Source organism: Camelus dromedarius, chromosome 1 (genome assembly GCF_036321535.1).
Source record: "Camelus dromedarius isolate mCamDro1 chromosome 1, mCamDro1.pat, whole genome shotgun sequence".
NCBI classification, from domain to species: Eukaryota; Metazoa; Chordata; class Mammalia; order Artiodactyla; family Camelidae; genus Camelus; species Camelus dromedarius.
The window spans coordinates 89,599,456-89,614,614 of NC_087436.1; the positions used below are offsets into that span (position 1 = coordinate 89,599,456).

At 36.7% G+C, this 15,159-nt stretch overlaps 1 protein-coding gene across 1 annotated transcript in view; it reads left to right on the plus strand.

Annotated features, from left to right (window-relative positions):
* Positions 1-5,991, plus strand: part of LOC105096479 (cytochrome c oxidase subunit 7B2, mitochondrial) — a 112,815-nt gene extending 106,824 nt beyond the window's left edge. The window contains exon 3 of the mRNA XM_010988819.3: positions 5,456-5,991. Within this exon, the coding sequence (XP_010987121.2) occupies positions 5,516-5,761 (246 nt within the window). The 5' untranslated portion in view covers positions 5,456-5,515 and the 3' untranslated portion in view covers positions 5,762-5,991. The remainder of the gene's footprint in view (positions 1-5,455) is intronic.
* Positions 5,992-15,159: the final 9,168 nt, after the last annotated feature.

Sequence of the window (15,159 nt, forward strand, 5' to 3'; positions counted from 1 at the left end):
TTTCTCTTTAGGAAGGTCTAGAGTGTTAGAGCTGGATAGGACCTTAGAGATTATCTGATTTAGTGTTCCATAAACTTGTCTGATGAGAACTTGTTAAAAAATATAGACTCTCAGGCCACCCCTCTCCCCCGAATACTCTGTTACAGTATGTTTGGCTGGAGTCCAGGAATCTTACATTTTGTAACGAAGATTCCAAATGACTGAGGATCAGGCAGGTTTGGGAAAAGCCAAATTAGTCCCACTTTTTAATTTTATGGATGAGGAAGCAGATGCCTAGATAGATTAAGTGATTAATCTAGGTTGTACTGTACAACATTTTAAAAACTGAGATTAGTTCAGGGAAAAAAATACATTGATGGGCAACTTTCATGCACTCCACGGTAGGGAATGTATGTTCTTAGAATGTAAGCCTCTGTATTGAATAGAACAATGTCATTTAGAAGATTGTGGGAGAAGTGACAAGAGACACTTTGCACTGTATATAACAGTGGTTCTCAATAGGGAATGACTTTGCTCCCCAAGGGACATTTGATAATGTCTGGAGATAGATTTTTGGTGTCACAACTGAGGAGGTACTACTGGTATGTAGTCTATGGAGACAGGGATGCTACTAAATACCCTGCAGTGCACAGGACATCCCCCAACAACAGAGAATTACTTGGATCAAAATGTCAATAGTATCCAGGTTGGGAAACCCTGTGATTCATTTAATTGCTTCTTGAGCATCATCTCCCTGTGGGATTTCTAATAGTACTAAATGGGCATATTTGAGAAATAGGATGCAGTTTCCAATTTTCTTCCTGAAATTAGATAGAAAGCCCTGTATCAAAGCTAAGCAGGTCATTTATTGGTCTGGGTTAGGCTATACTTAGACTGAATGAAATTGATTTTTTTTTTCTTTAGGACCAACCAGTAAATCCTTTTAGGATTCCTCCTCTTTTTTCTGCTCAGGTAGCTAGACCTGTCATTCCGAGCACACCTCAATTATATCTGCTTTGACCTTGCTGCATTCTATACCTAGATTGCCCAAACTCTAATTTCCTGGGATCAGCTAAAAGTTGCAGTGTCAATGTCTGCTGATTTTTAGCAGAAATTGCAACAGAGTTTTTGGTCATAATCTTAACCAAGAGGCTAAGTGAATGGAATACACAATTTACTTAGAGTAACTTATTTTCCAAATCAGTATGACTTTTTCCCTAATATATCTCAATTCTATCTCCTTTCTCTCTCTGTTATCAGTACTTAATTCAGGTCTTCATCATCTTTTTAATGAACCATTGAAATAAACCCTTAACTGACCTCTTAGCTCTTCTGCCACTTACTTTTGCCATCTTCTTACCCTTTCTTCACCTAACCTATCTTTGTAAAGTGCTTTTTTCCTCATCTTAACCTTTTCCTGATTAAACCAATCAGTGGTTTCTCCTCACCAATAAGAATGTTTCCCAAACTCAGATTACATATAGCATGTTTGCTTGTTTGTTTGTTTGTTTCACATATGGCATGTTTTTTAAAGAGGAAACACATTATTTCATCTCAACTTGTACTACCTTAAATTAATTTATTATAAAAGCACTTATATGTGTGTGAACATAAAATCAAATTCATTATGTTTAAAGCTAATACAATTATGGAACCAAAATATATTTTCATATTAAAAAATGAACCAAACTGTACAACAGAAGAATATTCAAATTTGCATATTAATTCAGTTATGACAGTTAATATTGTCCTGAAACTGTAACATTGCTTTCAGTGGCCTTAAGTTCTTGTATTTTCAAATGCTTTGCTATATAAATAGGCTGTGGCTTGACTCCATTTGTCTAAGTATTTGTTCTGCTCTGGCATGAACACATTACTTAAATATAAAAGCTGCCTCCATTCTTTTCACATTAGCCCAGGACAGATAAATGTATACTAGTGCAACCAAAATGCAGAACAAAGATAACACGGGTAGTAGAAATCGATAAGCTATACCAGCCAGATCTCATATTATTTTCTTATGTTCCTTTTTAATATTATGAAGCTAAAAAACACAGAATTAAGAATTGTCATTGTTAACTACAGAAAAGGCTTTGCGTGTGAGCACTGTTTTCTCTACAGTGGGAAGCAATGACCTACGGAATTGAGTTCAAATGCCATGTTACGGCATAGGATGTCCTCAGCGTGCTGCTGTCCTTTCCTCCTCCCTCCGGGCTCATCTGTGGGCATTTGCTGCTTCAACACTTACTACTTAGTGTTACTCATCAGGCTGCCCGCACACGTACTATTCCAGCTCTCTGTGCTTTTGCTTTTGCTATTAGGTCTACATTTTCTTCCCAACCAGTTTTGTTTTTTTATATTTCTTATTCATCCTTCAAGATCTAGCCAACTTGTCGTTTCCTCTAAAACCATTCCTTGAACCTCAGGTTGAAACGTACCTCTCCTCCCTGTGCTCTTCTTTGGCCTGTCTCCTCCCTTATAACAGTGCTGTGTTCATCCCCTCTCTCCACCATAAGCTACCGTAAGAGTAGGGGTGATAGCACTGGGACCCACCCCAGGCCCTGCCACACCACTCATCACTCCATAAATGTATAGTAAACTGAAGTGAACCGTTTTCAACTAAGGACCCATCTCTGGTAACCATGCTAGTTTTATGTTTGTTTTGTGTGTTTGTCTGTTTGTTTCCAATGCTCAGGATGGAATATACTTTAAGAAAACATGATGCAGTTGAAAAATGCACTGGATTTAGAATCAGGACTTGAGTTCAAGTCTTGTCCTGACTTTTATTCTTGTGTGTAAAATGGAGATAAATCATCACCATCTTGCACTGTTTTTGCAGATGTGCAAAATTCTGGTATGATGTCTGGCAAACAGGTGTATATATTCAATAAACATTAGTTTCCTTCCTGCATTATGGCTTTACTTCTTTTTATGGCCTTCCGTGATTTAAAATTATTATTGTTACCAGTGAAGCTTCAAATCTATATACCTCTTTATCGCAGTTAGATTGAAGTATTTGTTATTTTTCCTGAACTGAGCTTCAACATTATGGTATAAAATAGATGAGACAGTCAATCTTTCCTTTTCATCCTCATAGGATACTTCACTCCCTTTAACTATTTATATTTATTCAGAGCATATTTCTTTTTTTATTGCCACAGGCATGAGAGAACCTCTACTTTGTTCTTATTGCCTAGAGAAATCTGTCTTCTTCCATCTCTTTGTAGTCTGTTTTCATCAGAAAGCATCTACTTTGAGAAACATTTTCTTTACCTGCACTACATTACTGAATTTCCTTTTTTATGCTTTTATATGGATATTAGAATCTATAACTTCAGTTCTTTGGATAATAGGCTTAAGGCTCTTCAATAACGTAATATTTATTGTAGAAATAAGTCATGTGGAGTTCAGCGAGATGGAAAATTTCTTTAATCAGTGGGTTACTAGCTCTTACATGTGTTTTATAAACAAAAGTAGATAAAAGGCAGATATGAAGGCAACTGAGACGGATGTAGCTAATGCTGACAAGGAAAAACAAAAAAAGGAATGAAAAGACTGCAGTTTGCTTATTATAGGATGAAATGCCAACTACTAACTACAGAAGGAGTTCCTAATAGAAAATTCTTAGTAATGGACACTTATTGGTACAAGCAAATTCAGACTAGATAGAAAAGAACAGCTTCACAGAGGTGAGAATAGCCAAAGAATGAACTAAGCTACAAAGGGATGCAGTCAGTGTCACTAGAGACAATGTATCTGACTTTCAACTTAGCGTGAGGATAGGAATAATGAACTCAGTTTGTCATAAAGCAGCAGGCATGGGTTGATGACCCACAAGAGATCCCTATTATCACAAATTATTCTCTGGTTCTGTACCTTCCTAAAGACCAAAAGCTCTGTGTGGCACAAGTGCTTTTGTATTGGATTAAGGCTGCACCTGTCATACTCTGATCCATTTCACCTTCAACCAGCTCTCTGAATTCAATTCAGATTAAAACTAGTGCCTTTTGGTGGAGAGATTCATGACTAACAGGAAAAAAAAAAAAAACTTTGAGTGTTTGGAACCTCAGAGGAAATGCATTTGGTTCTTTTTTTTTTGCCCTGTTTGTCACAATCACGAAGAGTACCACTTTACCATCTGGTAGGAAATAAAAGAAAACCTTAGGGTCTTGTTTTCTAAGTTGGGAATAAAATCATTTCAGTTGGCAAATCTCAGTGAACAGTTATAAGTTTTCAAGTACTGACCTCAGGCCCTTTTGTAGCTTTGTTGCCTGCATTTGGGCCACAGTTAACATATGTCATTGCTGGAGACTGAGCACTGTTTGACAGCCTGCACAAAGAAGAGGAATTGACAGAACTCATCCATGTTATTCTGCTTCTAGATCTCTTGCTCAGTATAACTATTTGTTTAAAAAATATAAATTAGGGCTATTAGGATATGTGCATCTGATTTCATGATTTGAGGCTTACTCTCAGTTGGTTTTAACTTCTTATGAGGATACCAGACTTCATTCATATCTCAGATTGGTTCAAAAATGTTCATTCTACACTTTTGTGTCATCTACTGTGTATGCAAAATACATCCTTTGCTCTTGAAGATTTTTCAGACTATCGGAGGAGAATGTAAAGATAATTCCTCAAGAGAATGATAAGACAAGCCACAGGCTGGAAGCAAATATTTGCAAAAGGCATATATGATAAAGGACTGTTATGAAGGTTCATTGATTGTAATAAATGTAACAAATGTGCTGCTCTGGTCCAGGATGGAGAAGGCATACAGGTGTGGAGTCAGGATGTCTATGGGGACTCTACTCTCCATTCAGTTTTGTTGTGAACCTAAAACTATTCTAAAAGTAAAGTCTGTTTTTAAAAATGATGAAGCCAGTGCATCATGTTAAATGCTATGGAAGAAAGATTATAAGCAGTGTAGAAGCCCAGAGAAGAAGGGCTTATTCAAGCCTAGGGAGGTTTGAAGAAGACTTTGTAGAAGTAGTGACTTCTAGACGGGGATTTAAAAGGCAAGTAGAGTTTTACCTGTAGGAAGGTACAAGACAAGAATTACAGGTAGAGATAGAGAAGTGAGGGTGAGGGAGTAGGGGAAGGGGATTAAAAGGAATACAGGAAATTGGCAAGAGGACGAGGAGGTATGACATACCCTGTGAATCCCTTGTAATTCTGACTGAAACCGGAGATTTTAGTAGACACGTAGGTCATCGGACTATTGGGGCATGTTGGAAATTTTAGCCACTGTAGCCATTTTATCAGCCAGACATTGTCTCAGTTTGCCATTGAAGAAACTAAGGTAAAGAGAGGTAAGCTAACTGTCCAAGTTCATATAGCTAATCAGTGACAGAGCTGAGCCTCAGATCCAGACATCTGTGATATCAAAACTCACGTCCCTGGCCACACTGTAAGGAGTGGTGTGGGTGAAACTGAATGTAGATCAGATGTCATTGCCTGTCTTTTGTTTTTCCAGGTTTCTTTGCAAGGAAATAGACCAGAAACTTCAGTCAACTGCAATTCTATCACATCTTCCATGATGTTTCCCTTGGTCAGAAATGCACTAAGTAGTCTGAAGATTCAAAGCATTCAGCAAATTAGGGGAAGACAGAGCCACTCCAAACAGTCACCAGATTTTCATGACAAATATGGTAATATTCTGCTAGCCGGTGGAGCCACTTTCTGTCTTGTTGCATGGGTGTTTACAACCACACAGATTGGAATAAAATGGAACCTGTCCCCTGTTGGCAGAGTCACTCCAAGAGCGTGGAATGATGAGTAACCATCAAAGTTACTGTAATACAGAGTTGTTTCAAAATCAACTTGTCATTTAAGTACACTGTTGCTCATTTACATACAGCGTAATTGAAGAAATAAAATGCATTTGAAACCTTTGAAAAGTCATTGAAAATAGTTATAGTGCCTGGAAGAAAGGCAGTAGCAGTGGGTATAGATTACAGGGGATTATGAATAATAAATGTTTGAAAGTATTATTAACGAGCATGTATTTTTCTGGCTCAGCGATTTACTCTGGGTATCCTTCAGTAGATATACACATATATGTAGTTTACAAATTAACTTAATTGTCTGGCAAATCCTATTGACTCTTCCTTTAAAACATATTCATAATTGACCATTTTTCACATCCTTTATCTTTCCCTCCCTGATCTGAACCACCATACTTTCTCTGGAATTATAAAAACTTTCTAGCTCGTCTCCTTTGTTTTACACTTGACCCCCAAGCCTACCCTGCCCCCCCGGCCCCCCACAATCTTTTTAAAGCACAGCAGTCAGAATGATTATTTAAAACATTAGTTTAGTAATATCACCCCTCTTTTCAAAACCCTATGACTTCCCATTTTACTCCAGAGCTAAAGCTAAAGTCCTTAGAGAGGTGCACAGGCCCCTTGGATGCTGCACTGCTCAGTTTCACTCCTGCATCAGGACTTGAATTTGCTCCTCTCTGCTTGGAATGCACTGCCTCCAGATCCTGGATGACTCACTCCACCATACTCTTCATGGGTTTGTTTGCATATTATCTTTGCAGAGGTCTCTGACTACCCTTTTTAAAGTTGCAACCCCTTCTTAGACCAGGGTTTGTCTATCCTGCTTACTTGCTTTATTTTTCTCTATAGGATTATCATCTTCTGATACAGGATGTATAGTATTATTTATTGTCTATATTGCAAAACTCCATTAAAGCAGAGGTTAGGGACTGTTTTTTGTTTTTTTTTCCTACCATAGGGCCTGACAAATCAGGTCTGCAGTAATTATTGTTTAAACTAATAAATTAATGGGATAATTCAGAGTCCTTATTCTGAAAATAATGAATTTGTTTACCACTATGGGTTTTGCATTGATTATTGGAGGATATATTAGTTATCTATTGATATTTTACAAATTACCTTAAAACTCGATTGCTTCAAACAACAAATTTTTATTATCTTACAGTCTGTGGATCAAGAATCTGAGCATGAAGTAGCTGGATGCCTTAGGATCAGGATCTTACACTTCTGCAATCCAGGTGGCAGTCAGGGCTGTCATCATTTTAAGACACAACAGGGGGAGGATCCCTATCTAAATTCACTCATATGGCTGTTTACTGGTCTCAGGGCCTGGCTGGATTTTGGCTGCACATGTCAGTTTCTTGTCCTGTGGGTCTCTCCGTAGGGCAGCTTACAATATAACAGAGGAAGAGAGGGTGCCCAAGAAAGAAGAGACAGTCTTTTTGTAACCTAATCTTGTAACTGACTTTTCATCACCTCTACCTTATTTTATCCACTAGAAGTGAAACATTAAATCAAGGCCATGCAAAAGGGGAGGGGATTATACAAGATCATGGTTGACTCAAGGCAGGGATCACTGGGAGCTGTCTTGTGGGTGATACCACAGTTGGCAGTGGAGACCACCTCCTCCTCCTGGATGATCAAGTCCAAGGTAAGTGTACTATTGCTCAGGCTCAAGTAGGTATTGATACCATTATTCTCTGGATAAAGGACATTACATATTCCACCCCATTTTTAATATGTGAGAATCCCTCTAGGATCCTTTCTAGGTGTATAATGCGTAGGTCTGAGAGAATACTCATTTTCTGCTTTATCAGTATTGCTAAGTGATTCCCCAAAGTGGTTAGTTTACCTCTTACCAGAAGAAGTGTGCAACTTCCTCCTGTTCCACATCCAAACTCTCTTACAGTTTTCATACATTTTAATATTTGCTACTTTGACGAGCATGAAGTAATAGCTCATGTTTTAATTTGTGTTTCCCTGATTACTAATCAGGTCAAACATCTTGTGTTAGCTTTTTTGTGTTTTGAGGTTTTTTGTGCGTATGATCTTTCTGTTAGTTTCTTTTGCCATTTTTTTATCCAGTCGTTTGCCTTAATCATTTGTAGAAGTTTTTTGTATATTCTTCATACAAATTATATCAGCCAGGGTTTAATCAGAGAGGCATAAACAGTATGAGTAGTACAGAATATAGGATTAATTATGGGAATTAGAACTGAGGCAATGGTGAGAGGTAGCAGAGAAGTTTTACAAGGCTATTGCCTTTGCATCTGGTACTCAGTTCTCAGTAAAGAAGGAAAGCTGAATGTGAAGTAAGGGAGAGCAAGGGCCAATATGAATTGGGAAGGATGCACTGGAATCATGAATATAAACTGGAACCTGTGTCTGTTTCTCACTGTCTCCAACTAAGATAACTTGTATGAGTTATGGGAGAAGTTGGTGCCTTTCATTGTAGAATGGCGCATTCCCCTGGCTTAGGACTCAAAAAAGCTGAAGAAGAACAGGTAGGAGTTTAAATAAAGGGCCCAGGTGCTGTTCCTTATCAATCCAACTAGAGGATCAATAAGAGCAAACACGAGCTGCCGCAGGGCCTAGTGTTGTACGCCAGCCTTGGGTAAAGTGGATGGTGGCTCATGACCGCCATCCCTGTCTCATGCATTTCTCTCTTGTGGCCAGTCCTAACCTGAAACCACAGAGGGAATGAATTCTGGAAAAAGTAGATGGATATCTATGATTAGCCATGGGCTAGTTAAGTGACAGGGAAGCCATCTAAAAGTGAAAATAGAAGTAGAATCTGCTTCTCTTGACTTTTGGTCTATTGCTCCATTAGAAATTTTACATGATTTTTAAGAAAAGACAGCCCTGATCTTATCCCATGCGATGATGGTAAATTGATAAATAAATGTTGTGGCTGAATGCCAACTATTGGGATTGGAAATGTAAAGAATTAGGCTGGAGAATAGGACCAAAAGGGTGATGTGTGTTTGATCAGTCTAATTTATGTGCAGCGACTTTAATGGGATTTGAATATGAGGTCCAGCATTTACTAGTTCTTGCTTCGTGGCACAACCATATAGTTTAAGCTAATAACAATGAAAAGAACTATCCCAAAAAACTATAAATTCTGGTCTCAGGTATAAACAATAAATAAAGAGATATCTCTGTGTCAGAGTTTTCACTCACGTACTTAACTGATGTCACAGATGCACAGTGTGCCATCTTCAAAGATGTGATGTAAGAAAAGTGGAGTGGAGATTGTAAGCTAGTTATTAGTAGCCATTGTTAAAACAGATTTCAATAGAGAATTCCCCCATTACAGAGAGTTTTCTGCTAAATTTAGAAATTGTTTAAATAAGTATCATGGTAGTTCCTCATCTGTTACAAGTATAAAAAATGGCATAGATGTACGACATAACATCATCAAATCTTTCATGTTTTGCAGTAACAGCAGTTGCTTTCCTGGGGGATGACATTAATTTGAGCAGTATCTCTTATTTTCCAATAACCTTTTACATTACAATAAAATCTGCAACTTCATTTTCTTCCCCTATCTGGAAACCATAGAAACCAATGTGAAATTATAGCTAAGAAGTTCGTCACTGGGCTATCTCAAGCTGATCTCCATGGAAACATTTCACATTTTCTTGAAATGAAAGATCTTCCAATCAGACACACAACCATAACTGATGGGTGTCTGATAAATATACCAACAACAACAACAAAAGTGTATGGATATTTTATTAGATAATACATTCAGGAGTTTTAAAACTACTTTACAAATAAAAATGTTTAAATGGTAAGATGCCAACTACAGGGAAAATGCAGTTTTGAAAACAGTATTCCATCACTCTATTTAAATATTATTCTTTCTAGATTTTTGCATTAAAGGCAACTTCCTAAAATAGGAAGTTCTGACTTTGAATTCAGAAGTATCTATATTCAGAGCCTAAGTGTGCCCCTTAGCTAACTGGCTCATCTCCCCCATTGTTTTATTTATGAAGTTGAGGGAAATAATACCTGATTTACAGATGTCGTTTGCTTGTGAGTTAAGCTAAATGCTTAATAAGCAATTATAAATTTGTATCTGGTTAAATGAATAAATAAGTGATGGAAGTATCGATAAGGATGAGGATGACATTGAGGAGGAGGAGTTCAGCCCTTTAATGAATGATTAAGAGATAGTATTGTTTTAGGTGATAGACCCTAAGTAGGAATGTCATGATGTCTAATGTCAAGAGCTTTGACTATGATTTGACTTTGATAATACAAAGACTGTCCATAGTTCAAAATTTGAATGATCTCCAAAAATTTATTTTTAACATTGTTGTTTGGAGCTTGGGTCACATGAATGGGGTAGGGAAGGGGCTTAATCATATTAAAGGAATAGGCCCTAAAATAAGCCAGTAAGGTGAAAATCATATTTTCAAAATTATCTTAAATTGCACATGAAATTCAGTATGCATTTAATGTAGTGTTCTGTTATACATAGTATGTATACAGTCAATATGCCTTTACCAAGACATATCCATGGCAAATATAATTGTATAATAGACCCCCACAGAGTGTGAGGATGTGCTTTTTTGTGAGGGCAAAATGAAGCCAAGAAACCACTGAGGAACACATAGACTTACTGAGCAGAACAATGGATGGAATGTTCAGCCTCCCCTGTATGAATTCTTTTATCTTTTTTCTCTGTCATTCTGTATCTATGTCTCAATCTCTTAATTTCTCTCCTCTCAAAGTTTCCCTTTCCTCGTGTTTTTGTGTCTTTGTCTCAAAGCCCATACAGTTGAGTGATTAGATTAAATACATATATGATGTGACTCCACTATGTTACCGTGGAAACAATATTAAAATTAAGCAGCTTTTAAACTGTCTCTGTAACAGCACATGCTGAATAGTGCACGGCAAACTTCTGTGGATGCATTCAGAATTTTATTTTTCCAAAAATAGGGAAAGAAAGCAATAGGAACAAGCATTATTTTGTGGGTTTAAAAGTCATGGGTATTCCTAAATCTATTTTAAGCACACATCATTTCATTGATTATAGAATTTCTCAAACTGTTTTTAAGGAAATAACTAAAGATTCATAAGTCATACGTCAAATATGTTAAATGACTATACTTTTAAAAAATTGCTTACCTCAGGTTAAGATAGGTTTCTGGTTATGTTACAATTTCAAGAGCATTACATTTGACCACACACCTTTATTTCTCAATGGAATACATTCAAATGCTAAAATGTATGAAGGGTTAATGCTAGGAAAAGTTTAAATTCACTCCAATTTCTGTTTTTCACTATATGTCTACCTCCCCTACCTACTAAATAATTTGTGAACTTGACTGTTGAACTCTCAAGACTAGTAATAGAGTACTCAAGACATTACATAATTATTACACCAGTCAATGTTCTGAGAATGCTGGTTAGGGTCCTACATCACCCTGCCAAAGTTTGTTTACTTCATACTTTCTCTAAATTATGGTACCAAGACATTTTTTCCAGTTCTAGTAACTCTAAAAATTACTCCCTAAGAATACTGAAAAGCAGTAAAAGCTGTTTTCCCCAATGGAATAGGGTAAGATTTCTGACCTCACACTCATTTCAAAAAAGTTATTCATTAATTAATTGCTTGTAAGAAACTACCCACTTTGTATATGAGTGAAAATTAATTTTCAGTGTATCTTCAAAATATGATACCTGAAATATAAGTAAATTTGAACTATCCTTGTTGTTTTCCCTAATGCAGCAACAGAATGATTTGTTGAGTGTGAGAATCATTCTGTAAATTAAAAAAAAAAAATTATTTCACCTTGTTTGAACAAACAACATTAAAATTTGGGTAATTAAAGAATCCAATCAACAAGAAAAAAAGTTTTATTTATTTGCTCAATGTTATTCAACTTCAGTGGTCATTTCTTGAGTCATTACCTAAGAAATGAGGAAATTTAGGATGGTTGCTTCTGTAAAATTAAAAATGCTACTAATAACTCTTAAAAGGAAGTTTCCAGGACGATTGGAAGAAGAGGAATTTTATATTCCACGCAACTACTTTTTCTGATACATTACATATAATTTTTAAGCAATATTATTTGCTTAGTCTTTACCTATTATCACATATTTATATAGTCACTTAATTAATAGAATGCTGCTGTAGAGTGAATGTATGCCTCCCAAAGTCATGTTGAAGCTTAATCCCCAATGTATTTGGAGGTGTGGGGCCTTTGGGAGGTGATAGATAGTGGTCAAGATAGTAGAGTCCTCAGGCATGGGATTAGTGCCCTTATAAAGGAGATCTCAAAGATCTCACTTGCCCTTTCTGCCATGTGGGAACATAGCGAGAAGGCAGCCATCTTTAAATGAGGAAGCAGGCTCTCACCAGACACTGAATCTGGCAGCAGCTTGATCTTGGATTCCCAGCCTCCAGGACTGTGAGACATACATTGCTACTACTGTTCATGAGCCATGCGGTCTGTGGGATTCTGTTATAGCAGCCTGAATGCATGAAGACAGATGTTTTGTATACTCTACTCATTCAAAATTAATAATTTGTTTTGTATACTCTACTCATTCAGAATTAATAATTTATTGAGTTGTGTTATGATCTTCACAGAATACAAGATCATTAACTAGTTTGTGGAATAGAATGATTAGAATTTGAAGTGGTTGTGGGAAAGAGAGTGGCAAAATAACAACAAGCATCCTCTTTTATGAATTAATCCCAAATGCATGAACGCTTTATTTGCCTTATTTGAAACCAACCACTTCGTTAAGCTCCCTGCCACTGAGCCAGTCTCCTTTCAGAGCTAAACTTTGTAAACTTGGTAACCTTGGTAACCTTGGTAAGTTTGTCTGCAGTTAGTTAGATACAATAAGGCTAAGCTAAAGAGAGAGATCTAAATTGCAGTTTCAAGAAAATTGAAATTTATTTCCCTCTGATTTAGCAGTTCAGTGTAGGTAAACATTTCTGGGCAGTAAACAACACCATAACAATGACAGAAGCCACAGGATAAGCAAGGACAAATAGGAAGCATAAATAATACGAAGGAGATTTACAAGTCTCTCAAGACAAAACAGTTCAAGTTCCCCCTACCCCCAAAATAGTATGATTATAGAAACAGTAAGGTTGTGTGTGTGTGTGTGTGTTGTGTGATTGAAGTAATTTAAATACTATGAGCATATTGCAATTAAAACAAAAAAGAAATCCAAAAATTATCAAACAGAAAGTCCATGCACCTAGATTATACGTAATTTATTATAAGGACTAAGTTGTCCCATGTGATTATGGAGGCTGACAAGTCCCAAGATCTGAAGGGGATAAGTTGGCAAGCTGGAGACTGTCAACTGAAAAAAAAAAATGCACAACCTTAAAGTTGAGAAATTATGTTTCATTCAGCATACATTTCTGAGGGCTTAAGGCTGGGATGACAGCCTGTCAGGTCGCTCTGAGGGACTGCTCCAAAGTGGCAAAGGAGGAGGATGTATCGGAGTTTTTACAGCAAAGACCAGGTAGTCAGAACATTAAAAGATTACTGTTAATTAAAGAAAACCAGGTGTCTCAAGGAATTTAGCACTTTTCTTGTAGGGGAAGATGCAAAAGTCTGGGTTTATTGAAATCATTCCTTTGATATGCACCTAGCTATCTAGGGCCAGTATCCTGTTCTTTTTCATCCTGAGTTCCCTGGCTGGGGGGTGGGGGTGGCAGGTGTGCACCATTAGGGGTGGCTGTAGAGGCCGGGCTGCCTACTTGTCTCCATTTTGAGTTCCCTCCACTCACTGTTGGGAGCTGTGGTAGTGGCTAATGACTTGATGGCCACAGCATTCTTTGTTTACTGACGTGGCAGACAGATTTTTTTCTTTTACAAGACCAAGGAAAGCCAATGTGTAGCTCCTGTCAGAGTCCAAAGGCCCGAGAACTAGGAGAGCTAGTGATGTGATTTCCAATCTGAAAACCAGCAGACTCGAGACCCAAGAAGAGTAGATATTTCAGTCTGACAGCAAGGGCCAGAAAAGGCGAATGTCAGCTCAGGCAGCAGGAGAATTCCCTTTCGTATGCAGGAAGTTTAGCGTTTTCTTTTCAGGCTTTCAACTGATGGGATAAGGGCCACTCACACTAGGGAGGACAGTCTGTTTTACTCAATCTACCAATTCAAAAGCTAATCTCATTCTAAAACACCCTCATAAGCACACCCAGAATAATTACTTGACCAAATATCTGGGCACCTCTTGGCCCAGTCAAGTGGACATATAAAATTAACTATCACACAGCTTTTGGGTCAAAAAGGAAATAGAAACCAAAATTTCAGATTTTGAAAGATTGATAAGAGCAAAATACCAGAATTGATGAGATACAGATAAATTAGGTATTAGATAAAAATTTATACATTAAATGACTATAACAAGAAAAGTGAATTAAATACCTGCTTGGGAAAAGAAAAGGAAACTTTAGAAAGAACTATATACAAGTCAAACAAATTGGAAGAATTAAGTCAACTCTGAAATGTAACAAAACATCATTAAGAATTGATAAGATAATCCAAAGGTGAATCACTTAATTGAAATCATCAACACAATAAACAACCACTATTAATCATACCAATTTTTTTAAAAATGTGTGGGGAGAGAAATCAAATACCAAAATTTAGAAAATGGCAATGTTTCCTTTAAATTGAGGGAAAAAAAATGTAATAGATTACTCTGCATATCTCTATGCAAATATATTTGAAAATCTAGCAAAATATAATTTCTAGCAAAATATAATTTATCAAAAGGAATTGATTTTAAAGTATATAAAATCTAAACAGACTAATTACCATAGAATAGAGGAAGTAAACAGATGGCTCCGATTAAGAAAAAAAAAAAGAAGAAACAAAAAACCGCTGAATGGGCCTAGCTGAGAATTTTGCTAAACTTTGGGAAAAAAAAAAAAAATCTTCAGTCTGTTTAAATTATTCTAGAACAGAAAAAAAAGAAAATTCCAAATTTATTTTAGTAATGAAATGAGCATATTATTGACCCCAAACATTACAATTGTACCTAAAATAAAAGTACAGTCCAATCTCAGTATGGGAATAATACATGATGATCATGTTGATTTATTCCGGGAGTGCAATGTGCAATGACGATTGAATATTAACAAACGTTTGTATAACCCATTGTATTAATAGAGCTACAGAGATAAATCACCTGCTCATGTTCATAGACATATTTAACATATTTAAAATGTATTATGCTTTAAAGACAAAATAAAAATCTGATTCATGTGTGCGCACACACACACACATACACACACACCTACAACCATTGGCCCCAAACTCAGCATCTTACCTAACAGGAAAACATTACTTTCTGATTAATGTCAGGCACAAAGCAAATGTGTTCTCTACATCTATTACTA